The 26319-nt window shown below is 37.8% G+C and overlaps 1 protein-coding gene across 2 annotated transcripts in view; it reads left to right on the top strand.

Moving 5' to 3' along the window:
• The window catches only part of FRMD6 (FERM domain containing 6), an 82413-nt gene that overhangs the window by 39885 nt on the left and 16209 nt on the right, over positions 1–26319 (top strand). Inside the window, exons 2-8 of one of the 2 annotated variants that reach the window (XM_060096219.1) lie at positions 6788–7032; positions 12731–12821; positions 15722–15825; positions 16802–16878; positions 19111–19297; positions 22459–22614; positions 26061–26126. In XM_060096219.1, coding sequence (XP_059952202.1) covers positions 6934–7032; positions 12731–12821; positions 15722–15825; positions 16802–16878; positions 19111–19297; positions 22459–22614; positions 26061–26126 — 780 coding nt within the window. In that variant the 5' untranslated portion in view covers positions 6788–6933. The remainder of the gene's footprint in view (positions 1–6787; positions 7033–12730; positions 12822–15721; positions 15826–16801; positions 16879–19110; positions 19298–22458; positions 22615–26060; positions 26127–26319) is intronic. The other variant, XM_060096220.1, reaches the window with a different exon arrangement.

Here is a 26319-nt window from a genome sequence, read left to right as displayed (position 1 = left end):
TTGAAGTTTCAAGAAGGCTAAACTTCAAAGTGGTTCTGAAGCTAGAGGCCATTAGACATTCAAGACGTTGAAAAATTTGACTTCAAGGTTCAATCCAGATTTCTGAGTTTGGAACTTAGTTGCTGACCTTTAGTTGGAAAATGTTTATTTGGTAAGAATTATACTACTGCTTAAAAAATAGCTGGATGGTAAAAGTAGCCCATAGTGACTCAATAAGGAAACTTGTTCTCAACAATTAGTTCTCAACAATGGGTGATTTTGCCCACGAGTTGACATTTGGCAATGTCTGGTGATATTTTATGTTGTCACAACTGGAGGGTGGGGGGATTCTCCCTACATTTAGTGAGTAGGGACTAGAGATGCTGCTGAGCATCCTGTAATGCACAGGACAGCCCCTCACTACAATGAGTATTTGGCCCCATAATGTCAATAGTGCCAAGGTTAAGAAACGCTGCTGTATAATATTCCTTGTCCAAGGACATGTATGTAGTAAGCCAAACAACCCACTTTTAATGAGCATGTACTATATGCCTGCCATTGGAGATTAAAAACACACACACACACTCTCACACACACATACACACATAGCTAGTGACCCTGCTCTAAGAAGATCTGAATAGAGGAGATAGACAAGAAAAATAACAACTACAAGTTACTTAGTCATCCATGAGGCAGAACTTTAATGGAGCATGAACTAGTCCAGGGTCAGCTCAGATTCAAGAGAAGGGGAAACAGATCCCGCCTCTCCATGGGAAGCATGACAAAGAGTTTTCCGTTTTCTTTAATATACCATAAGTACTAAACATCAGCACTTGGCACATGGTAAGTAAATGTTAGCTATAATTAGTGCTATTATTTTACCTTTTCTGAAGAGTAAGTGAGCCTTGGCATTTACTGTCCCTCTACTTGGAAAACTCTTCCCTGGGATGGATGGATGGATGAAAGGAAATAAGGAAGGAAAGGAGGAAGGGAGGGAGGGAATAAATTACATCCCTCTCTTAGTTCTGGTATCTGCTAAAACATCAACTTGTCAGAGATGCTTCCCCTGGTTACCGTGTATGAAATAGCAGTCCACACTACCACATTATCTTCATCAACTCTGTCACCTACTCTGGGTTTATTTTTCTTCATAGTACATGTCACCATCTACGTTATATTGTCTGTCTCCATTAGAGTGGAATATTTGTTTTGTTCATTGCCGTGTACTCAGCACTTACAAAAACACGTGACACATAGTAGGTGTTTAATGCATATATGCTGAATGAATGAATGAATAAGTGAACAACAACAATCCAACTTATTTTACCAAAGGCATTTTGGTATCACTTTTAGGATACCATTCATTAAGAGACCATGTCCTTTTTTTTCCAAAATGATCTTAGCTACAGTATTCATATACCTAATGCTGTCATCTGTTATGTCTTTTCATAAGAAATGCCCATTGGAGTCTGTGTGCTCTTGGGAAGCAGGGACAATGTCATCATCTTAAGCATCTTGGCCCTGTTATATCCCTAACTAGATGGTGAATTCATGTGTATTGGGGCACATCTTCTATTGCTTTTGTGTTCTGCTTTTCACCAAGTAAATACTACAGTGCTGTGTGTATAACTTGAGTTTCATTAATGTGTAGTGATTAAATTAAAAGATAGGGCTCTCTGCAATCCAGTTTTTCAAGATAATGTTTGCCTTATTTTTGTTAGGTAATAGAGATACCTTATTGTCTGTTGAAATATGCCTATTAGCCATGCTTGCATTATAGTAATTGTCTTATCAAATTAACCACCTGTTCACGTTTTTTAGGGCGACAATCTCAGAATTGAGAATCCTCCTTTGCCTCCATTCAAAGTGAGACTATACATATTGTATGGGTAGGAAGTTTCTGGTGACCTAGGGATTTTTTAAATAAACTTTTTAACTTTAGAATACGTTTAGATATACAGGAGTTACAAAGATAGCACAGAGTTCCTCTATACCCCACAGGTACCCACTTTCCCTGTTGTTAACCTCTTACATAAGTGTGGAACATTTGTAGTGAACCAGCATTGATACATTATAATGAACTAAAGCCCATACTTTTATTCCAGGGTGACCCAGTTTTAAAGGCTACATCCAATAATTTCTAAAAAATGAAAATCAATATTGAATGTCCATACTAGGTGGTAGCTTCCTGATTCTTAAAAGAAATGAAGTAACTTTGTAACCAATGGGGCTTATCAGAAAGTAAGGAATTTACAATAATGTGGGTTTAAAATTCAAGTGGGGAAATCTTAGAGCGTAACATTTTATTTGTAAGTTGGGTGTTTGTAAAGATGGCGGGATGGGGTTTGATCAGTATCTAAGCTGTTTTGTTGTTGTCTGGGAAATATGGTACTATAACATGGTTTGTTCTTCATAGATAATCTATCCCAAGATGATTGAACAGACAAGGGCTGCCCTGGAGGAAATGTGCCCTCCTGGGACTGAGTTGGGATTTAGCTTAGGATACAGAATAAGTAGCCAATGGCTCAGAGGCTAAATTCTATGATTAAAATTAGTTTACATTTAGTCGAATTCTTTCCCCCAGGACTCTCCAACTTAAGATTAAATCTTATACTGAAGCACATTAGAGATACGGGTATTTTGCTATTTCAGTGGAACCTTTTAACCAGCTTTAATGCAGGCCTGGGTAAAGTAAAATCTTAATACTATCTCTCTTTCAGGGCTTTTCTAGTTTGCTATCCTCAAAGCAGAAAAAGCAGCAATGAAGCAGCACCGCTTCTTAAAGACTCTGCTTTTATTAAATTTTCTTCAATAATCCTCTTCTAGTCTTTTTTTAAAATACTGCACTATCTGAACCATAAACAAACTAGTAAATAAAAATCATATCCGTTAAATTTTTAAATTATTTTAATGAGGCTCTGGAAACATCCCAAAACTCAGAAGATATTTTTCCCTAGTTTATTTTTTAAATTCTAGAAATTAGGTCAGTAGAGTTATCCCCCTTTAATTAGAAATGGAAAATTATATGAGTAACTCAATTTGAAGTATAGATTTGAATAATTATACTGAGATTAATATCATTTAAGGGTTTGAATTTAAACAAGTTACATTTAATCATAGCTTATAATTTCTTGAAAAGATTTTAATGTCAGAGAGGAGGCCAAATGTTGGAATATATCAATTCATAGGGAAAAATTTTGCCATGAAATATAATATTTGACAATGAAATTGTTTCAGAACTGTATTTCTCAGGTGGTATGCCTGAGAATATTATTCTACAGGACCTTAATAGATTTTTCTTGCGGGGAGGGGGGAAATATTCTGTGCCCAAGTAAGTTTGAGAATTATTAAGTTAAATTTAAGAAGTTGCCCGTAGGACTTCTCAGAGCCTTCAGTGCTTTCTGAATTGCTAAGAGAGGGTATACAGGATATCCTGTTTCCTCACCTAGTTACATTTTTTAGGAGAACATTCTGAGTACACAAATTTGACCTGATTTAGGAATTCATACCTTTGAAAATGTTGAGCACTTTTTTTTTTAGTTATAGTGATGATGTGTGCTATATTTCACATAGTTGCTTATCCCTAATTCTGTACCTCAAGATATTTTCCCAGTGTCTTCTATGAAGGTGTTATATCCAACCCTCTGCTCAGCAACTTCTTTCTGTTAGCTAAAGTGTTGTTTCCATATGTGACTGCATATCAGAAATACTTGGGGAGCTTTTTTAAAAGATTAAGATTCCTGGGCCCTGACCCTGGAGATTATGAGTCAGTAGCAATGTCACTGTGCTCAGGATTCTGTATTTATTACAAACACCTAGGTGATTGTGATACAGCCGACACTGGTCCTCCAATTGGTGCGTTGGAACTGTTAAACTAAAAGATTGGATTTGGAGTGCAGTTAGTTTGTGGTCATAGAACACGTGGGCTAACCATTCCATACTGGAGAGAACTATAGCACTGACCTCTGGTGACCCTGTAGGGTGATGTACTGGCTACAACCTAATGTGAGACAATTGCTATTATGCTTTAACGAAATTGAGCTATTTGTAATGAGGTGGATAGACCTAGAGTCTGTCATACAGAGTGAAGTAAGTCAGAAAGAGGAAGACAAATACCGTATGCTAACACATATATATGGAATTTAAGAAAAAAAAATGTCATGAAGAACCTAGGGGTAAAACAGGAATAAAGACACAGACCTACTTGAGAATGCACTTGAGGATATGGGGAGGGGGAAGGGTAAGCTGTGACAAAGCGAGAGAGAGGCATGGACATATATACACTACCAAGCATACGGTGGATAGGATAGCTAGTGGGAAGCAGCTGCATAGCACAGGGAGATCAGATCAGTGACCGCCTGGAGGGGTGGGATAGGGAGGGTGGGATAGGGAGGGTGGGAGGGAGGGAGACTCAAGAGGGAAGGGATATGGGAACAGATGTATATGTATAACTGATTCACTTTGTTATAAAGCAGAAACTATTACACCATTGTGAAGCAATTATACTCCAATAAAGTTGTAAAAAAAAAATAGAAAAGCAGAATACTAAGGAGCTTTTGGTCACCTTCCTAATAAGGAAATACTTACTGTATATGTTTTTACTTAGTTTGAGTAGCTCCCTTGTGGATGGTATTTCATTCATACTTTAAAAAGAAATACTAGTTTATATTTACTCACGGTGCCATCTAAGAATATATTCTGTCCCGTCTTCATGCTGATAACAGATGGACTTTGAACCTCAAGCAAATAAGCCTCATGTATGCTTTGATTTATGTCAGCAGTGATAATAGCTATTCTGTTAAAACTGTATGATTATACTTTCTGCCTGGAGATTCCTACATATCCTACAAATGTAGCTGGAAAGGAACAATATAAATAATTACTAATGGTTTGACAGACAAATAGTTTTAACATACCTTGGTTGAATAGTGTTATATTAGCAATAATATATGAAACACTAAGCACATTTATTAAAAATAGGAAATATCTACCATTGTTTTAAAATTTTTCTTCAAGGTCTTGCCAATGCAGTGAGACATGAAACAGAAATAAAAGTGTGATTATTGAAAATTGGAGATAAAGTCTTCATTACTTGCAAACAAAATTCTATACACTGAAAATCTGAGAGAAGTTAAAAAATAAAATGACATGGTTTAATAAACTGATTACAGGGCCTCCCTGGTGGCGCAAGTGGTTGGGAGTCCGCCTGCCGATGCAGGGGATGCGGGTTCGTGCCCCGGTCTGGGAGGATCCCATATGCCGCGGAAGCGGCTGGGCCCGTGGGCCATGGCCGCTGAGCCTGCGCGTCCGGAGCCTGCGCGTCCGGAGCCTGTGCTCCGCAACGGGGGAGGCCACAACAGTGAGAGGCCCGCATACCGCAAAAAAAATAAAAATAAAAAAATAAACTGATTACATATGAGAGGTATCCAAAATCCACGGTATACAAATATAGTTTATACAGTCATGTTATTTCTATGTATTAACTGGTTGGTGAAATAACATATAGAAAAATTAAGTTTGCATTGTCAGGTTAGAGAATCAGAAGAGAGCAGCACCATAAAAACTCAGGAAGAAAAAAGTTGTAAGGAGGGCTTAACAACCTCAGTAAGTGTTGTACATAGAGAGATCAATCAAAATGAATCCTGTGGGGCTTCCCAGGTGGCGCAGTGGTTGAGAGTCCGCCTGCTGATGTAGGGGACACGGGTTCGTGCCCTGGTCCAGGAAGATCCCACATGCCGCGGAGTGGCTAGGTCCGTGAGCCATGGCCACTGAGCCTGCAAGTCCGGAGCCTGTGCTCCGCAAGAGGAGAGGCTGCAACAGTGAGAGGCCCGTGTACCGAAAAAAAAAAAAAAAGAATCCTATGGATTCTCTTGATGGTCTAGAGATCACTGGCTTCCTGTAGCAAAGCCATGCTGGTGAAGAGAAGGAAGTGGAAGCCAGACCTCAGTGGTTGAAGAAGGAATATGGACATTTATTTGAGTTTGATTGTAATGGAAGAAAAAAAGAAAGAGATTGATAATTTTGTTGTTGTTGCAATTTTGTCATTTTGTTTGTTTATTCCAGAACCCTTCATTTTCTCCCATGTGAGACTGGAAACTTCTCAAAGGCAGGCTTCTGCTTCTGTGAGCCCTGTAGTACACAGTACTGCCTTAAATGTAGAGGGTTTATGTTTAATTCATGACTGAATGAAAGTTTTTTTTTTAATAGTTATTTATTTATTTTCCTTTTTTTTTTTTTTTTTTTTTTTGGTTGCATTGGGTCTTAGTTGCAGCACACGGGATCTTCACTGAGACATTTGGGGTCTTTCATTATGGCGCTCAGCCTTCTCTCTAGTTGTGTCCTGCGGGTTTTCTCTCTCTAGCTGTGGCATGCCAGCTGCAGGGTGCGTGGGCTCTGTAGTTGAGGCACGCCGGCTCCAGGGCACGTGGGCTCTGTAGTTTGCAGTACGCGGGCTCTCTCGTTGAGGCATGTGAGCTCAGTAGTTGGGGCGCGTGAGCTTAGTTGCCCTGTGGCATATGGGACCTTAGTTCCCTGACCAGGGATCGAACCTGCATCCCCTGCATTGGAAGGCGGATTCTTTACCACTGGACCCCCAGGGAAGTCCCTGAATGTTTTAAAACACTTGATCGTGGGCAAAGCACAGAGTACGTTTCTGTGCATTCTCATTGATTAAGTGAGGGAGCCCTCACTGTGAGACGTGCTGTACCTGCACCAACGAGACTAGTCGTGCTGCTGCTCCTCTCCTCGTCTCTCTCCTCACCAACCTTACCGCCTTTATTCACAGCCTCCTTTTGGGCTTTTTTTACAGCTATGAAACCCACGTAGTAGAACGTCATGATGCTTCTTCTGTAGGGCGTGTGATGAGGAGCAGAGTTTGGCTTTAGAGTGCTCGGAACCAGAGGAATTGCCGAGGACTCAGAGCCCAGCCCTGATCACTAGAGAGCCCACAACACAATGAACAAATTGAACTTCCATAACAACAGAGTCATGCAAGACCGCCGGAGTGTGTGCATTTTCCTTCCCAATGATGAATCTCTGAACATCATCATAAATGTGAGTAGATCCCACTTTAGAAATGTGTAAATGATGATGTTCCCAACAGTGACCACATTCAAATTATGACTTGGCTAAGGATGAAATCATTACAGAATGAGACCATTAATAATGTGGGAGAATTGGGGTATTAAAGTGGTCTACATAGGTATAAACTTTGAATTGTGGCTTAAGTTCAACTTTGTTCAAACTTTGAATTATGGCTTAATGCTGCTTTCAGCATTCTCTTGTCTGGTAAAATAAGAGAATTTTGGTTATTATATTATAGAAACATGAACACTTTGCTATTTTTAAACCTTTATTGAAATATAATTTTTATGGATATCTGAGTTTGCTTTTTAAATACTTTTGAGTTGTCACCTACGCACGTGAAATGGTAATACATAATTGCTAGCTTTTTAACATGCGCTTGATCATTGTTTTAATAGTAACCTGTAGCCTAAGTCTAGCCAATTTCAAGAATAGGCTGTGTATTTGAGTACTAAACTGTTGCTTATGGTTCATGAGTCGGAGCTAACTCTTTCAGTTAACATGGACATTGAGGAATATGATACTTTTTTTTATTTTTTACTTTTAAAGTTGACTTATAGTTTACTTACAGCGAAGTATAGGAATCTTAAGTGTGCAGCTCAGTGAATTTTTACAAGTGTATACATCCATGTAACCATCATCCAGCTTGAGATATAGTAGATTTCTAGTACCCCAGAAAAACCTTTTGTGATCCCTCCTAGTCAGTAATCTCCACTCAAGGGTAATAACTATTCCCACCTCTATCACCATGGAGTAATTTTCTTGTTTCTGAACTTCATGCAGCTAAAATTATGTGATATGCTCACTTTTATATCTGGGTATATTTTATGTACTCAACATTTGGCCTGTGAAAGTCATCCATTCTATCACATGTGACAGTAATTCCTTTTTCATTATTGTATAATATTTCATTGTATGAATATGCCCAGTTTCTTTTCCAACTATTATTGATGGATATTGGGTTATTTTAAGTTTGGGGCTGTTACAAATGAAACTATTTGGAACATTTAATGTATATGCACATATGTATACATTTCTGAGCTTATACCCAACAGTGTATTGTGAATCATGAAGTACACATATGTTTAGCTTCGGTAGAGACTGCCAAACAGTTTTATGTAACCACAATCATGCTTAGCATTTTTCAACCCCTCTCCCTATTATCAACTTTCATATTCTTTCACTGATTGTATTCTGATGGAATTAAGGGAAAAATTGCCTTAGTGCATGCCTTGAATTAGTTTTCTTTGCTATATGTGACTATATTTAACCCAATTGCTGTATAAAAGAATATTTCTAAATGTTATAATGAAGCTATATGACATTTAAATAGCTCCATTAAAAGTTTAAATAGGAAAAGGTTCTGCTTATTACCATAATTATTTTGGTTTTATTCTGTCAGTCACCACAGTTTCTTGATTTACTAATGTAACCTTGTTTTTGCTCACAGGAATTGTCTGAGCATCAAACCTGCCTGTTGAATGAACTTTATCAATCCGTTTGATATAAATTTCTATTGATTAGCTACATTTCTACTCAGGGTACCTGAAGTTGTTTTGGTTTTGTGAAGTGATAGGCTGTTATTTTTGGCAACATTATCATTCTTTGTCAGTATGGGCACTGTCAGAATATATCAAAATGTAATTTACATGTATACATGAATATGCTGTTTGAGTTCTTTTATGCAGTTATATAAAAAGATATCAATTAAATTTTTTAAATATACATAAATATAAGCATAAGCACTTAAACTTCTCTCCGTTCCATTTCTGTCTTTTCACCTGGTGGAATGTGTATACATGTGTTCATGTGTGTGTATGCACATATACAGGATATGGGACAAAACCTTACTGATCTCAGGTAAGTTAGAAGGAAGACTAATCTGACTTCATGAGGAATACTAGGAGCTGACTATAATTTTCTAAGAAATTAATTTGTACTAAAATCTTAGCTGAGGAAGATAATTACAGAGAACAGACTGGCAGATAGCCAGTCCATTCATTCCTGTAGATCAGTGATTTTACAACTTGATGTCCATCAGAATTACCTGGAGAGCTTGTTAAATACCCAGACTATTGGACTCCACTCCTTGGAGATGCTGATCTAGTAAGTCTAGGGTAGGAGGACGCGGGGATGTAGGTGGAAATCTGTACTTCACAATTTACTCTGCAACCCTGGGCAAGTTAGTTTTTTTGCTTCGGTTTCCTCTTCTATAAAGTGGAGATCATCTTACTCTCCTCACAGGTACATTGTGAGGATATAAAGACATAACATGCATAAATGCTTATTGCAGTGCCTGGTACCTGGGAATTGCTCAGTGAATGAGCACTTAATAGAGTAGCACTTGTTTTCATTTCTTTGAGCTGTGGTCTCACTGTTAATGAAACTCAGCTGTGGAGTCTGAATCCCATGTAGACCTGTTCTTATTCCAGGGTCTGTAGATGGCCCTGCCATGTCCCGACTCCTCATTAGCAAGCAAGCTGTTGGACCAAAGGAGGGAGGAGGAGGAACTGGGTTAAGTAGTATGGAGGCCCCTCCTCGCTAGAAAGCCAACTCAGGGCTGCCAAAAGCCTGTCGTGTTCTACAAAGTGTTATTTTTGTCTTTGGAAAATAGCAGCTGATATTTGTAGAGTTGTGGTAGAACAAATTAACTGTAACAAAACTATTTCATTAATGGTCTCATTTTTAAAATCATTTCTAAACATTTTTTTGAACAAAGAAAGTTTGTTCCCTGACAAATGTAGTTGATAGAATGTTGCCTTTCTGCATGTGGGGTAAATTTAGTGTTTTGGTCATTTTTAATTCTCCATGAGTTGAACTAATAGGGACTGTTCTAAATGATTTTCATCATCAGTTAATAAATATGGGAACTTGGAAATTTTTGGAAATCAAATGATGGTAAATGTAGGAGCCACAAAATTTTTGAGTGATATAAATTATGGGTAAGAGGTTACACCTCTTCACTGAGAAGTGAGTGAACCGTTCTTTTTCTGGAGCATATGTTAAACATTCTTGCTCAATATCAAACCATTGACATTGAGAATCAAATGCTGTTTTTATTAGAAAGTTTCATATAAAGTATATTTTTAGATAATGCTTTCATTCTTATTCTTAATACCTCATACTCTATGGCACTTTTTAAAGTTCCCATTGCTCCTGAAGATTAAAGAACTTGAAAAATTTCACAATCAGCCAAAATGTAGCCTTAAAGACTCATAATATGCAAATGCGAAAAACTCAAGCTTGTTCTCACAGCAGGTAAGACTTCAGAGTCACAGCCTTACTTAATTACAGTTTTTAAACAAGAACATTGTTATTTCCTTAATAGTTGTTAAAGAGCTTTATCAGTTAGGCTCCAAATACTTGATTTAAACTAGCGGAACAATAATAATTATATAGGATGTGTGGAGGAAATGCACAGCATTATTTGAACAGCAGTTACACAAAGTTACAACATAGTTCATTTTGCATACACCATGTGGTTTGGAATTTTTCTTTTAACGTTTTATCACGTTTTACCCAGAGTGCTTTGTATATGACATTTTATTTTTTTATTTTATTTTTTTAATTAATTAGTTAATTTATTTATTTTTGGCTGCATTGGGTCTTCGTTGCTGCGTGCGGGCTTTTTCTAGTTGCATCGAGCGGGGGCTACTCTTCATTGCCGTGTGCGGGCTTCTCATTGCGGTGGCTTCTCTTGTTGTGGAGCACAGGCTCTAGGCACGCGGGCTTCAGTAGTTGTGGCACGTGGGCTCAGTAGTTGTGGTTCACAGCCTCTAGAGCGCAGGCTCAGTAGTTGTGGCACACGGGCTTAGTTGCTCTGCGACATGTGGAATCTTCCCAGACCAGGGCTCGAACCCATGTCCCCTGCATTGGCAGGCAGATTCTTAACCACTGCGCCACCAGGGAAGTCCCATGACATTTTAAAATACAGTCAAAACTAAAGATTAAAGAAGTCCTAGACTATATGACATCTGAAGTCTCAAATTTGTAGTATCTAATTCAATTTTATTTAACATTAGACACTTTTTCCATTACCTTTATCATTTTCTTTATTTAAGCTTATTTGTAAAGTGGAATCACAGTAATATAGAACTCAAATCCGAAGTCTTTTTAGTGAACGAAGATGATACTGATTTCCTATTGGCAAATGTATTCCCCCAGTGGTGTTGGTGGATGTGTATTGATACATTTTCCCTAAATTCTTACGTGGCACATTACTAAATGATCTGCTCAATGGGTCAAAGAGTAGTCTGTAGTCATGGAACAGAAGGAAGGTGAGGAGCCCACAGGAAAATCAGATCCCTGGCTTTCATTCATCAGACATTTACTGAGTGCCTGCTGTATATCCTGAATATAAAATAAGACACTGTCCCAGCTTCAGTGAGTTCGTGTAACTTCTAAAACAGCCTAAGTGGTACTCTCTGGCCTTACATAAATACTTTTTGCACTTTCTAGTGGATAAGGTGCTTCAGATTATTTGCCATTTAACAGTGAATGTGGAAAAGTGCTGTAAACCTATTTTTCTTACTCCAGTTGACATTGTCACCATTTTGAATTATTTGGCTTTCAATTGTCAAGAGATCTCAACATGTTTTTATTTTCTGAGTTACGTATTAAGGTATGATAAGAAGTCATTAATTCAGAGTTAACTAATTTAGAATTTGTAATCATTAAAACTGTAACTGTCATCATTGTTGAAGAAAGAAGTTGCAAGTTAATATTACAAATACGAGGGGAAATGCCACATAATATATGTACCTAGAATGATAAACTGTCATGTTGCACATATTTTATTAATATACACATACAGAAATATTGTAATACACAAATGAGCAAAGGTGTGAGTTGCTGCCTCTGCCACTACTAGCTACATGACTGCAAGCTGTCTGGGTTTTCTTTTCTACTCCTATCAGATGAAGAAATTGACCCACGTGGTCTCTTAGTGTCAATCCCAACACTAATAAGCTTTAGTGGTTCTGAATTCAACAAGGCAGACCCATTAGAATTATTGTCTCCCAAAACACTTCATTAAACATTTGAAAAGTCATTAGAACTGTATCTTTTAAAGACTGTTATCGTTCAACATGTGACTTTTCAGAATAACTTAACCCCAGAGTTCCAAATTAATATGGTTTTATTATGTTTGAATTATACTAGGACTCAGAAAAAGAACCTGGTTTAGGTACTTACAAGATGTGTCAATTATTAAAGTAAATAAAAGGTAGGTATTCACTCATTGTGCAGTATGTGAGCATTTTGTTTAGACCATCAAGAGGAAAACTTTCCTTGTAAAGATACTTGCCAAATTAATAATTTTGATAATCTGATTAGGCTATTTGGGGTTCCTTCTGAAATACATATTTATCATGCACCACGGCTATAGAGTAAGGCCTTGTCTATGTATCCTAAGATTTATGAGTCTTGTACAAGATTGCAGTGGTACTTTATTACCAGGTTGTAGAAATTTGAATTGTGATCATTATTATTGAAACACAGCTGCAGATTAAAGTGATTTCCATAAACCAACTGTTGTTTGGCTAGTGTCAGCTTGTCCCTTCAAGGCATGTATTTGGGATGCATTACATTGCCTGATTGTGGCTCACTGTATGGACTTGGCTGAATTGTTATCTTAAATGTGTGTTTGTTTTTGTCTTTTTTCCTATAGGTTAAAATTCTGTGTCACCAGTTGCTGGTCCAGGTGTGTGACCTACTCAGGCTAAAGGACTGTCATCTCTTTGGACTCAGTGTTATACAAAGTAAGTCTCAATCCCATCTCTGATGGAGTTAGCCAACTGTCCCTGAGGAAATGACATTTTATAGCTGTAACTTAAATTGAGCATATTGTTATGTAATTATGATTGTCAAAATACCCATAAACTGATCATGATTTTTAATCTAGTACTCATATTTTAATATGAGTACTGTTCTGTATTTCTTACAAGTTTAGAATTTTAGGTCATGAATTTATTATGGTTTGAACTTAAAAATTTGTTCCTCTTTAGGGGTCTGGGTTTTCTGTGCTTGCTCTTTTATGTTTTAATGAACTAAGCTTGATTTTTGTTTCTTTGCACTCAGGGAGCAGCTGGCGCTAGTAGGAATTTAATTTAATTTAAATTGTTTAATAATTTTTAACATTAAAAGACATTTAGGCATAATAAAACTGACTTTCCTCTATTCAGGTTCTCTTGCTGTTGAATATATAATATAACAAAGTGATCTATTAATTTACTCTTTATTTTCTGTTTTTCCTTCCTTACCCCTTCTCTTTTTTCCAGTCAGAACACATGACTTGGAGATATGGGATCAGTTTCTTCTGTATACTTTATGTGGAAAAGATTTTCAAGCAAAGGGCTCCATATAAGCTTTCTCTGCCAATAACACCTTAGTCAGAGTTAAGTTCCCAGAGTTTAAGTGCAGCCATTCCTTAAAACGTTCTTTCAAATCATATTTTAAGATTTCTCTAAGTTAGTCTTCTAGATGCCAAAAACCTTTCAAATCTTTGCTCAGTTTTCCAAGGAGACCTTTTTTTGTGAAATTTATCTATATTTTATATTTGGATATGAATTATTTTCTACTACTAGAATTGGTTTCAATTTAAAGGCTTATGATACCTTGAGAATCTGGTTAGTACCATAAAATGCTTAGGTCTGCCGTGTTGGAAAGTATATCATGATCAACTGATCAACAAGTTTGGCTCCAAAATGTGAGCTGTTTTCAGTTGTCTAAAAAGACAGCTCTGGAGAGGCCAGAGAGCATGGAGCAGGAAGTGAGGAACCAACCATTTGCTCTTCAGTTTCTTCCTGTGGTAGTGAAAGCAATAAAAACACAAATGCTCACCTCTATCCTTGTATTAGTACACATCTCAGTCATTCTTTCAAGGAACGGTCTGGGGGTATAAGATGCCCTACAGATTCTAAATAACCTTACTTTTATTTTGTACTCAGAGTTAATTCTTCTTACTACAGCCCCACTGTTGATCTTTGTTGTTGAACAAGTCAATCTCATAAAACCAGTTTACAGCTTCCTTAGGTTTCAAAATAAGAGTTTTTCAGATGTCCTTTTTAAAAGGGAGACTGCAGGATGGCAAAAAAACATTGGAACAGGAATCAGATGACCTGGTTCTGATTTTGGTTCTACCACTAGCTAGCCGTGTGGCTTTAGACATATCCCGTGCCTTCTCTCCATTGCAGCTTTCTCTCAGGTCAAATGGAAATCACTGTTCCACCTGTTTTCAGAATTGATGTGTGCTTGAGAATTCCTGAAGTACAGAACTCTGGTCAAACTGTCAGATGGTAGAGACACAGTGATAGTTTAAAAAAATATGTATGTGCCATTATGGTGAACAGTCTGTTCTATTCATTATGTTGCTTCTTCAGACAGGAACGCAAGCCAAATACAAATCAGATTCAACAGGAAGGTTGTCTGATCTTGTCCATTTCATGTTTAATTGGTAACATAAGAGAGATGGGAGATAGTTTTAGTTGTCGTGATAAGTGGATTTTAGTAGCGTCCTCTTGTTTTGGGGACCTCTTCCTTACCCGTTTTGTCCAAACTGGTTGACTTAATATGCCATTCATAGACAAAAAGTAGCTTTACCCTTCCTGTTCTCTTATGATGCTTTTCCAGTCAAACTCCAACATTCAGTCATGAGTGACAGTGTGGTCAAGTGTGTTATCCTTGAAGTAGTCAAAGAGACACACTTCTCTTCCAGAATGAGTACATTTGTATCCAGGGCTTTCCAAGAGCATGCCCCCATAGTGATGGTTAGAGGAAAAGGAAGGAGCTTTTTTAAAAAGATTGAAAACTGTACAAGATAGGAAGGCTTTTCATATGAAATATCTCTCTCTTTAAAAGAGTCCGTTTGGGAAATCGGAAAATTTTTACATTTTTTACCAGCTTGTTTTCACATGTTTAGATCATTTTTACATGGGTTTTTTAGCAGTCTTATGTTCTGTTCATCTTAAGAACATTATTCCCTTGAAGAAATATTTTGACATTCATTCTTGTTTTGCATAAGATTCTTCTCCTCTTCCCACAAGGTCAATCCCAAAGGCAGTGCGAGTAATGCTTTATCATTTCTTCATGCTGTTTTATGTGGAGGAGACAGAGAAGGAATAGTCTAAAAGACTTCTCTTCACAAAGCACATGGGTCTTAAAGACTATTCTTCACAAGACACATGGGTTGGAAATGGGTTGGTTCTCATCAATGTTTTCTAATTTCTTACATAACAATTAAGGCGGTGTTTCTGCCCTGTTTCATTACTTTGCACTTATGAGATGAGTCCTCTGTCAGCCAAACAAGAGCATGTTTTTCTAAAACCGAGTAACACCCACAGTGTTGGAAGTTAAACTGTAAGTTATAACGACCCCAGAAACTAAGTAAAAGTAAGGGTTGGAATCTAATATTTCTTCTAAATGTTAACATATTTTTAATGAGACGTGTTCTCTATTGCAAAAGTAAAATAATTCATAAAGATTGTCATTAATGTCTATCCCACAGAACCTTTTATCTTTTAATATCCTGTTGAGTTTTCTTGGTAATATGTGAATTCAGAGTACATTCACAAATCTTGAGGCTTTTTTGAAAAACCCATTTCTTTTCTTTTAAAAAAATCTATCCTTTATCACCTTGTCTCCTTTTTTTTTTAATGTGCAGATAATGAACATGTGTATATGGAGTTGTCACAAAAACTTTATAAGTATTGTCCAAAAGAATGGAAGAAAGAGGCCAGCAAGGTACGACAATACGAAGTCACTTGGGTGAGATTACATTTATGAGCAAAATTCTTTTGATTTTTTAAAAGGTTTATTTTAATTATTATACATTAGAAAAATATCTTAACACTTTATACAGTAAAGATTGGGAAAGGGAAATGAATTATAAGTTCTAAAATATCACATTAGTGAAGTATTAATAGCTTATAGCATGTAGCAATATATTTTGAATATCTGCTAAAATAATATTGGATAATAACTTTTTAGTAATCTTGGGATAATGTTTTGAAATGAAAAGCATGGAAAAAGTACTTGTTCCTATTCTTTGGCCATGTTAGTTGTCAAAACTGATGGTCTAGAAATTATTAGTCATTTTAAAATCCACTTTTACTATCCTTACATTTGATATTTTGTTACTTTATTGAACCGGTGCCTTCCATTTGCATAGGGGAGCATTCACTGGGAATTTACCTAGTGTTTTCAAGATCACCCCCTCGCAAATCAGTAATAATCCCCAGTGTCTAATCCTTGATCCTCCAATTTGTATTTAAGAATTCTTGGAGTAAACTGGAAGGCTACTTCAAAGCCAACTACAAAGTAAGGAACATGAATGTCTAAATAAACAAACAGCATGTTAGCATTTGGTATGTGGAATGTCAGACGAACAGAACATTGTAATGAGGAGCAAATGGTCACCACAGGGGACAGAGCTGAGAGAGGAGCTGGATCTCAGCTAGAAATTTCCACTGGCATTTATTTTTATCTTCCCGTATGTTGTCATTGGCATTACAGTGAATGAGTATCAGATATAGTTATAAAACTTCCCGTTTTCGCATAAACGTGGTATCCATCTAGGGCAACTGAGACAACTGTCTATCCGCTGCAAGCCCCTACTCATTAGAAGTAGATCAAACCTTTCAGTGTTTACAAAGTAACTTGTAAATAATGGTATTTGTTGTTTTTGAAACCCACTTTTGAAGTAACTAGAAACAGCCTGATTTTTACGCATGTCTTTGTTTAGGGTATTGACCAGTTTGGACCCCCTATGATCATCCACTTCCGCGTGCAGTACTATGTGGAAAATGGCCGATTGATCAGGTATGAGGACAGGGAGAAATTCCGAACCGTTATTTTTCTACAGTACTCATCCTCTAACATATCAGATAAAGTACTTGTGTTTATTGTTTGTCTCCACCTGCTAGAATATAAAAGAGCAGGGATTTAAAAAAAATTTTTTTACACACGCATGTATCTTCAGTCCCTAAAACAGAGGTACAGTAGACACTCAATAAACATTTGTTGAATGAATGAGTGATAATGTTAGACTCTCATTGAAAATGTTAACCATCTCATCAGCTCACATTTTCTCTACTCCACATTTTCAATAACAAATCAGTCACCAAAAAGATACTTCCTTTAAGAAAGAACTAGCACTCATGTAAAGTTGGAAAGTTGGTTAATGGATTATATTCTTTTCTGGTGGTGGTGTGGGGAGTGGAACAGCAGCAGGAGCTCTGTCCTATAAAAATGCATGGGTGTTTATATAGCCTGGTTTTCTTTTCACTTTTGGGGTCTTGCTTCTGTTCTTGGCAGTAGCTTTAAAGCTAAGATTACGCCCAGTGGAGGTATCCTGTGAGAATCTTAGATGCAGTTTGGCAAGGGCAGGTAATTGATTCTTTTCCTGGAGGCAGGTGCATGAATAATACTGTGCTCATGATACAGACTCAGAATTCCCCAGTTTAGAAGCTCAGTTTATTATTTGTATAGGAGGATTCAGTGCTGGAAGACTTTCAGAGGTGATTTTGTTGGCTGATAGAAAATACTAGAAATGTGAACTCTGTGTTTTACTTATTTATTTTTAAATTTTGAGAAAACCCATGTAAAAGGGACAAAGATACCTGTGGCTAATGAGTTGTATCTGAGATTTGCTCTTAATATTTATGTTACTGCCACATGCAAATTAAAAAGTAAAAAGTATTAGCCTGTAAAGAATGTTTTTAAAGCAGAGAAACTTTTCTAGTTATTCTCAGTTTATATAAACTTTTACTCAGTTTACTTAATTGGAATGGAATGTGCTGGAAAGAAGGAAAATATATTATTTAGCCACTAATTAGCCCCCTGGGACTAATGAATGTTTAATTGATCCCCATACTTCTGCCCTTTTCCCCAGTGATGAGCTAGTCCAAACACTGTGTACTCAACATTATAAAAAGAAGTGCTCGGAAAAGTCATAAGGGAAAAAAAAATTACATAAATGCTTTATTTTTAAATTTTAAACTTTTCATTTTTAAACACAGTCTTGGTTAAAGTAAACCCGTATGTTTTTATTATCGTCAACTAATGAGCTATTAATCTCAGGTGAACATTCAACCTAAAGTAATAGGGAGACAAATACTCATTAAATACATACACACACACACACACACACACACACACACACACACACACACACACATTTTTCTTGCATTTTTACTTTGATCACAGAGGCGTCCTGTTTGCCTGTGACATTTTTTGGAGCTTGACCATATTTTTCCCCAATCAGCACTTCTTACTCAGTGTATTTAATGGGGACTGTATTTATTTCTGACCTCAATGGATTGTAACGAGTGCACTATTAGTATTTCCATTTGTGACAACTATCATGATTCTTACAACATGTGCCTATAAAATCACACCCATAAAGTAACAGCCACTTAATTAAAAAAAAAGAAGATTTAAGGAGAGTTTTCAGTTTATTCATTCTTAGAGGAAAAAAAGACTCTTCATAGTTAGGCAAATTCTTTTCTAGTAGGGCATATAAACAGAAATATTTTGAAAAGGGCCTTAGTGTATTTGTAATGTGCTCAGATGAAAAACAAAACAAAAAAGGACAGCATAACATTCAAGCCAGGATCGTCTCCTCAGATTTGTCCTTATTTGTGTCATGTGTGCAGCATTATTGTAGCAAAATTATTTTAATACAGACAACAGATGCCTAGGCTTCTATTCTAATACTTGTTCAATGTAGTATATCCCACATTGGAGTGGAATGATTCAGATCTGTTTTCCATTCTCTGAATGAATCAAATGCTGTTGGCCATAGGAAGTGTTATTTTTGCAGTCTGGGTAGTCTGACTTGGGGTCCTGACACCCTGCAACCTTGGTGAAGCAGCAGTTAGGCAGCAATCCAGTATTAGCTACAACCTCCCCCTTTTCAGTGAGTGAGGAGGGAGGGGGGAGGAGGGAGCAGGAACAGAAGAGCTCTTGTCACCAGATGGATAGCAGGATTCGGGTTGTTTACATGCCTTTAGATTGTTCCATCAAAATGTGAGTTCTGTTTTATTTTCCTAGTGACAGGGCAGCAAGATACTATTATTACTGGCACCTGAGAAAACAAGTTCTTCATTCCCAGTGTGTGCTCCGAGAGGAGGCCTACTTCCTGCTGGCAGCCTTCGCTCTGCAGGCTGATCTTGGGAACTTCAAAAGGAATAAGCACTATGGAAAATACTTTGAGCCCGAGGCTTACTTCCCATCTTGGGTAGGCACTGTTTTCAAATTCTAAAGTGTTTTCTCTAGCACATTTCTAGTTCATTGTGTGGGTAGTCATGCTGCTACAAGAACTGGGAACCCAGATGTTTGATGGCCAGTACACCCTCCATGACACCCAGATACACATTTCATACTTGAGAGCGTGGCACATACAGTCTCTCGATGGACTCAATCTGCTTATGGCTTATGAGGAAGAGGATTGCTATCCATCCTAAAGATGGTGGAACTTGGAATTTGCCAGCCTTCTTTTGGCATTTATATGGCCTTGACCTTCTTATTTACTCTTAAGTCAAGCAACACTTTTTCCCTTCGAAGGGAGAAAAACATTACTCTTTAAAAGGTGAGATCATTCACAGCTTCTCGTGTGTTGAGGAAACAAATATAAGTAAGCTGCTTGATCTGACCACCATCTCCTTCACTCACAAAAGAGGAGTAACCCCCTTACTTCAGCAAGAAAACTTAGGTTATTTGAGCACTGACTGTCTCAGAGGTCCTTTCTCCATCCCCACCCTGTTGATATCGCTTCCCATTCTTCCTCTAGGTCTCTGCTGAGACGTCTCTCTCTCCTGTATCTTCAGCCTCTACCCCAATTAACTCTTCTTAAGTCAGAACATACTTTGTTTGCTTCACACCTCCCCATCCTCAGGGAAGAAAGGAGGGAGGGAAAGAAGACCTACCAATCTCGCCTTCCCTTCTCAGTAAAGCTTCTTGAAAAAGTGACTACGTATATTTGATTTTTTAGCTTCTTTACTTCGACGTGTAATCCTCAACCCACATCCATCTGCCTTCTTTCCTCACCACCCCCTCCACTCATGGTGCTGTCCTTAAAGCCAGCAGTGACCTTTAAATTGCCAAATCCGGTGGACACTTGTCACTTCTTTTCCTGAATTTCTCTGCTGCATTTGACACTTAGTCACTCACATCCCAGGAGATCTCCTCCAAATTAATGCTTTTTACAACCACCTATGTGCTGGCACCTCCTGAGTCTGTTTCTCTCCCCGATATCTGTAAGACAGCTGGTTACCCATAGGCACCTCACACTCAGAATGTCCCAAATCAAATTCTTCTTCTTACCACCTCAATTCCCTGTGTTCCTACCCCTGTGTTCCTAACCTCAGCCAGTGGCACTGCCATCCACCTGATCACTTAGAAACTTGAGTCACTCGGCGCTCTTTCTTATCACCCTTCTTTCTCCCTGTGCCATCCAGTCAACGAAAACATCCTCTAACATAAACCCTTGATTCCGCATCACCCAGCTTAAGAAATAAGATTCGCTTGTATTTTTGTTGCTCTTAACTTCCTAAACATTACCACGTGTCCTCCCCGTCGTGGTTCTTCATGTTTCCCAGGCTCCAGCTCTCATCAGCACTCCTGCAGATGCTTGTCCCTGCTTCAGGCTTTACTCACAGCTTGCAGAGGAGTTGATTTTGCTTCTGATTTAAACCTTCATCTGCGGAGTGAAGCCCAGGCTCCCAAGCATGACCTAGGAACTTCCCAGCATGTGGTCCCTGCCAGCCTTTCTAGCTTCCTTTCTGATTGTCCTGCACCTTGTGTGTTGTGTTGTAGCAACACCCAGTAATTTCTGTGTCTCCACACCTACTGTGGTGTTTCACACATTGGGCCTTTCTGTCTGAAGCTCCTTTAGCTGGTGAGGCCCCCTCCCTGTTTTACTCCTGCTCATCAGCTCAGGTGTGGTTCCCTGGGCAGACTGTCTAGGTGCCCAGTGCCCCTCCTCTGGGCTCAATAAGACCCTGAACATAAGTATTTTATTTTCAAATGCTCTGTCTCTTGCACCCAGTGATCTAAGTGTTTCTTAGCATATTCTAAAGGACAGGCATAAACTTAACCTTTTCTGTTTCTTCAGCATTTCACATCACGGTGCTCAATATAAGCTTTTGTTCACTGGCTGACAGTGCTTCAGTTGTTCAAGAAAACCCACAAAAGATGTCAGGCTATTGCATAGCAATGTCTGTTGGGCCAAAATTAACCTGTATTTACATTCTCTAGTTATCATCAGGTACTCAATGACCCTTGGTCTTTAAAGCAGAGCTTCCCATTAGTGTGCTATGGCACCCAGGGTGCCGAGATACCAGCTTCCTCAACCCTTGCGATCACCAAAATCATCTACTTCATTGCCCTTACAGATATTATTTTCTAGGGGTTCTTTGACCTGAAAAAGGTTGACAAGTACTGATTTAGGTGATCTCCATGTAAAAGAAACCTAGAAAGAAAAATCTGTAACTTGAGTTCTCAGCAAAACTTGATTATTGGCCAATAACTCATCATGTTTAATTCTCCTTAAAATATTCATAGGAAGAAACAAAACATCAGTAACTATAAAAACAATGATAAAACTAAAAATTCTCTAATTTTCAAATCCTGGTCATTTTAAGCACTAAAATGCTTTTTGTTTACTTTGCATAATTCTTTCCATATTTTATTATCTTCGTGAAATCAGCTGAGACTTTTAACTTATCAACACCTTTCTTTGAACCTGCAGCTACTGGATACTATATATTTTTGATATCTAAAAGCTTTGACTACTGTCTGATGAAAACTGAAGTCGCAGTGAATTATAATGAATATTTGAGTGAAACTGTTTTCTCATAAGCATTTGAGTAGAGTGTTCATATCAGCCTCTTATGCAAAAACCAGAAATGTTTCTGAGAATTCCTCGCAGTCCCCTGCTTTCTTCGGATTAACATTTAGAACCTCCCACTCTGTGGATGTAATTTTAGAAGAGTTAAGTAGGATCCGGAACCTGAAGATGTGCTGACAGTGGCTGCATTTCATGGTACCAATAATTCTGCAAGTATAAGCAGTGAGGTGGACAAAATTGTGCAAGTTTGCATGGTTTTTCTTTGTTGGTGATTTTAAAACCAAGAGAACATATTTTTCCCATTTCTTGTGATTTTTCTTCTTAGATATGGAGTACTACAGCTAAATTGACTCTAGCTTCTAGTATTAGCTGATTCAGCCAGGTCATATAACAGATGATCAAAAAAGAATAAGCGTGGGAATTTTCTAATGGAAATCAGCCAATTTACATGGCCTATTTTCGGTTCTCATCCTTTCATCATTTGGGGGATGAGGGTAGTATTTGCATCCCTCCAACAAATGTTGCATTGCGCTCCCATTGTATTCCAACAGGTTGTTTCCAAGAGAGGGAAGGACTACATCCTGAAGCACATTCCAAACATGCACAAAGATCAGTTCGCACTGACAGCTTCTGAGGCTCATCTTAAATATATCAAAGAGGCCGTCCGACTGGATGATGTTGCCGTTCATTACTACAGATTGTATAAGGTACAAAACTGCAGTAGGTCTGCAGCCATACCTCCTTGATCAGGAGAAGCTTTTATTTAAAGTTGTCATTTTAATTTTTTTTAATGGGCTTTTAAAAGAGTTTCATTTCAACTGCTGTTTGTCATCATTGGTCAGTCTTGGAGTCAGTGATGCTTTTCCTCAGTCCTGGGAGCAGAATGGAGTCTTTTTAATGGTCCTAGTATTGAGATAACAAGTGGCTGTAAATTGTGCATCTGGCTTTTCAGTGATTATGAAATAGTTATTTTTCTCCTTCCCAAATCTGCATTTCTGCCTTGGGGAGTAACATTTGCAACTTGTTCGATCAGTAATTTTTAATACTCCTTGAAGTGAAGCCATACCTGCATGTATCCATTAGTAATAAGAACATTACCACAATAGCTAATGTTTATTGAATATTGTGTTTATGGGGCCACTTTATATTTATCCTCTTTTAAAAATCCTCATAACTATAAGATAGGACTGTAATCTTCATTTTACAGATCAGGATACACACCAAAGATCACAAAACTAGTAAGAGCCAGGATTCAACCCAGGTCTACTTGACAAGAGCCTGTGTGCTTAAACCACTGACTCTGTGCTGTCACTCTAAAGTTTGTTACTGCCTTTCTCCTGTGTCCTTGTGTTTTGTGTTCTTGTGTCTCTAGCCTCATTTTTCCATCCTGGGTCAGAGGTCACAGACCCAAATAATAACTGGGGCGGGCTCTGCAGGGAATCACTGGCAATACTATTTATCACGTTCTGTCTTCTCTCCTGCTTCTCCTTCCCACTCCTCTCCCTATTTCACAAGTATCACTTCCATGGCAAGAACCCTTGAATTCCCACTTAAGTATTCAAAGGTATATTTATTCTCCAACCAAATAGGATGCAGTGGTTCAGAGTGTGGTCTGTTGGGCCTACCTTGCTGGGATTAAATCCCAGCTTCACCCCTTACTGTGTAACCTTAGGCATGTTACTTATCCTCTCTGTGCTTTAGTTTCCCCATAGATAAATGGGGATGGTAACATACCCAATAAACTCTGAGGTTTATTGGAGACTAAAGGAATTAGTGGGTGAAAAGTGCTTAAAACAGTACCCAGCACGTGTTAGGCATGAAATTAAACGTGTTGCCTTTACCATTATCATTGTTATTGTTAGGTTTGTTATCTCTCCTACATCCTTTGTGGTAAGATTAACATAACTAGACAGTTGGAGACTAGACCGTAGTTTGGATATATTGCTGGGTAATTTTCCTGGCTGGTTCAAAAGACTTAAAAAGAGAGCAAAGGATGTTATTTTTCCTTTCATGCGCAAGAGATGCATTGTTAATGACCTGTCATCTTTCAAAGGCATAGAGTTCCACAAGATCTCTTCAGCTAAATTCCTGGAAGACTGAGTCCTTTTTTTTCTTTTAAGGGGGTTCATTGTGACACCTCAATTTATATGAGAAGATGCAAATAAATGACATTTTTTGACAATAAATTTATATTTTTAAATGTATTAGAAGTATGAATGATATATCAGAAAGACTGTGGCTTTATAAACCCTCCGTCAGCATTCACTCTTGCTGGGATCCTAGGCAACTGTTGCTACAATCCTGGGCATCTGTTAAGTGGGAAAGATCCTATACATATCACAGGTTGGGAAGATTCAACAAGATGGTGAATCTGAAATAACCAGATGGAGTGCCTGGCACATTAGTGAATGCTCAGTAAATATTGGTTGCTTTTTATTTTGTAGGGAAGCTTTGGTATTTTAAAGAATCCTATTAAGATCCTATTAGGAATCCTTTAGTGAAGTAGATATCTCCAATTTATCTTTCATGTAAAAATTAATCTTTCAGCTTGCTTAAAGTGCACTACTTTTATGTGTCATAGAAAATCACTCTGGTCTGCTTAAAACAAGATAACTAATACTAATGAACTGAATGAGGTGGGGAAGTAGATATGTTTTCCTTATAGGCAGAATTTTCATTCTTTAAAGAAATCACGTGGCCGCCATTAAAACTGCTTCATTTAAGGCCTGTTAATAAAATGGAGATAGAAGACAGGAAACTTAAAACAACAAGAACAACAACAACAACAAAAAACCTCTGTGCCTCTTTCCCAGTAATACGCACCTCATACCCGCACTACCAGCATTTTTATGCGCACAATCTTATTTCAGGAAGCAATCAGAACAGCCTTGAAAGGGAAATTGGCCTAAGCGCATAGTGATGGATTGGTTTCTCCTGTTAAACCTGTACTGTGTGTGCCTTTCTTGACGTAAAGAGTATTAGTGGGGGGGCTTCCCTGGTGGCACAGCGGTTGAGAGACCGCCTGCCGATGCAGGGGACACGGGTTCGTGCCCCGGTCCGGGAAGATCCCACATGCCGCGGAGTGGCTGGGCCCGTGAGCCATGGCCGCTGAGCCTGCGCGTCCGGAGCCTGTGCTCCGCAACGGGAGAGGCCACAACAGTGAGAGGCCTGCTTATCGCAAAAAAAAAAGAGTATTAGTGGGAAAAAACAGCCCCAATAGTGAAAATAGGCTGTGGCTTCTCTTTACTATGCCAGGTAAGGATGCATTTTCTAAAAATATTCCTTTCCATGATCATGCAAAAACTGGCAGTAAATGTAATAAAGATCTGCATGTACTCATTTATTGTTTTTATTGAGAAATCTCATAATGAAAATATTTTAGTTACTCAGCAATTTTGTTTTCTATTTTGAACTTCATACCTTATATCCACTTGTTACAGATGAGCACTTAGAAGATGTGGCCAAGTTCAGAATACATTCTTAATTGTACAATTTTTTCTCTTATACTTGTTGTAGTTTTTTTTTTTTTTTAGTTTATGGTTTAGCTGGTAGAATGTATATCATATTGGCAAGTGATAATTGAACTTTTTAAGCATAAGTATTTTCTTTCAAGACTAACTGAATGTAAAGCTTTTATAGCTTTATTAGCTATCTTCATGAAAGAGCATTAACTATTCAGGCTTGCCTCTGACTTTGTTTTCAGAGTTGGGAGATTTAACCAGTTTTAGACACATAAAGTCTAGTACACCTCAGAATATAACTACAACCTTATATTCAAGATTCTAACCTCTGAAAAAAGATTAAGCATAAGAGAGAAGATTTAAAAAATGATGTAAAAGCAGCAAAATAGTCTTACTAGAGTTCTCAGTAACAAATATTTAGAATATTGTCAGATATGAAAGTGTATATAATATAGTAAACACACTAAAACTTTGAAATCGCAGGGATTTAGAAAGTAGAAAATATCATTACTGATTTAATATGTACCCATGATTTTCTTAAATCTTATAGAAAACAAGGGATGCAGAAAGGCAAAGTTATTTTAAGTCAAAAGCTTTCTAATCCTGAAATTTATCTTTGGTTCTTTTCTTTGGTGCTGAATTGTTCATTATAGAAGAAAAATATACTTTTTCATACAATTTTATCCCTATAGGATAAAAGGGAAATTGAAGCTTCTCTGACCCTTGGATTGACCATGCGGGGAATACAGATTTTTCAGGTTAGTTAATGGGAAGTAAGTGTCAAATGGCATCCACTATGTCTTACTCTGGCAGTGTGCCTGCCTGGTCCTGCGATAGGTTCACTGGTCCATTTCCAGTCATTGATTGGTCATTACTTCCTATTTGTCTAGCACAGATGTAGATAATGTGGGATAGACGAAGTAAAGCAGTCTGATCCTTGACACTAATAAG

This window comes from Mesoplodon densirostris, chromosome 4, assembly GCF_025265405.1.
Source record: "Mesoplodon densirostris isolate mMesDen1 chromosome 4, mMesDen1 primary haplotype, whole genome shotgun sequence".
Classification (NCBI taxonomy): domain Eukaryota; kingdom Metazoa; phylum Chordata; class Mammalia; order Artiodactyla; family Ziphiidae; genus Mesoplodon; species Mesoplodon densirostris.
The sequence above is the reverse complement of the archived record's forward strand: the minus strand, read 5'-3'. Positions and strand labels throughout refer to the sequence as shown.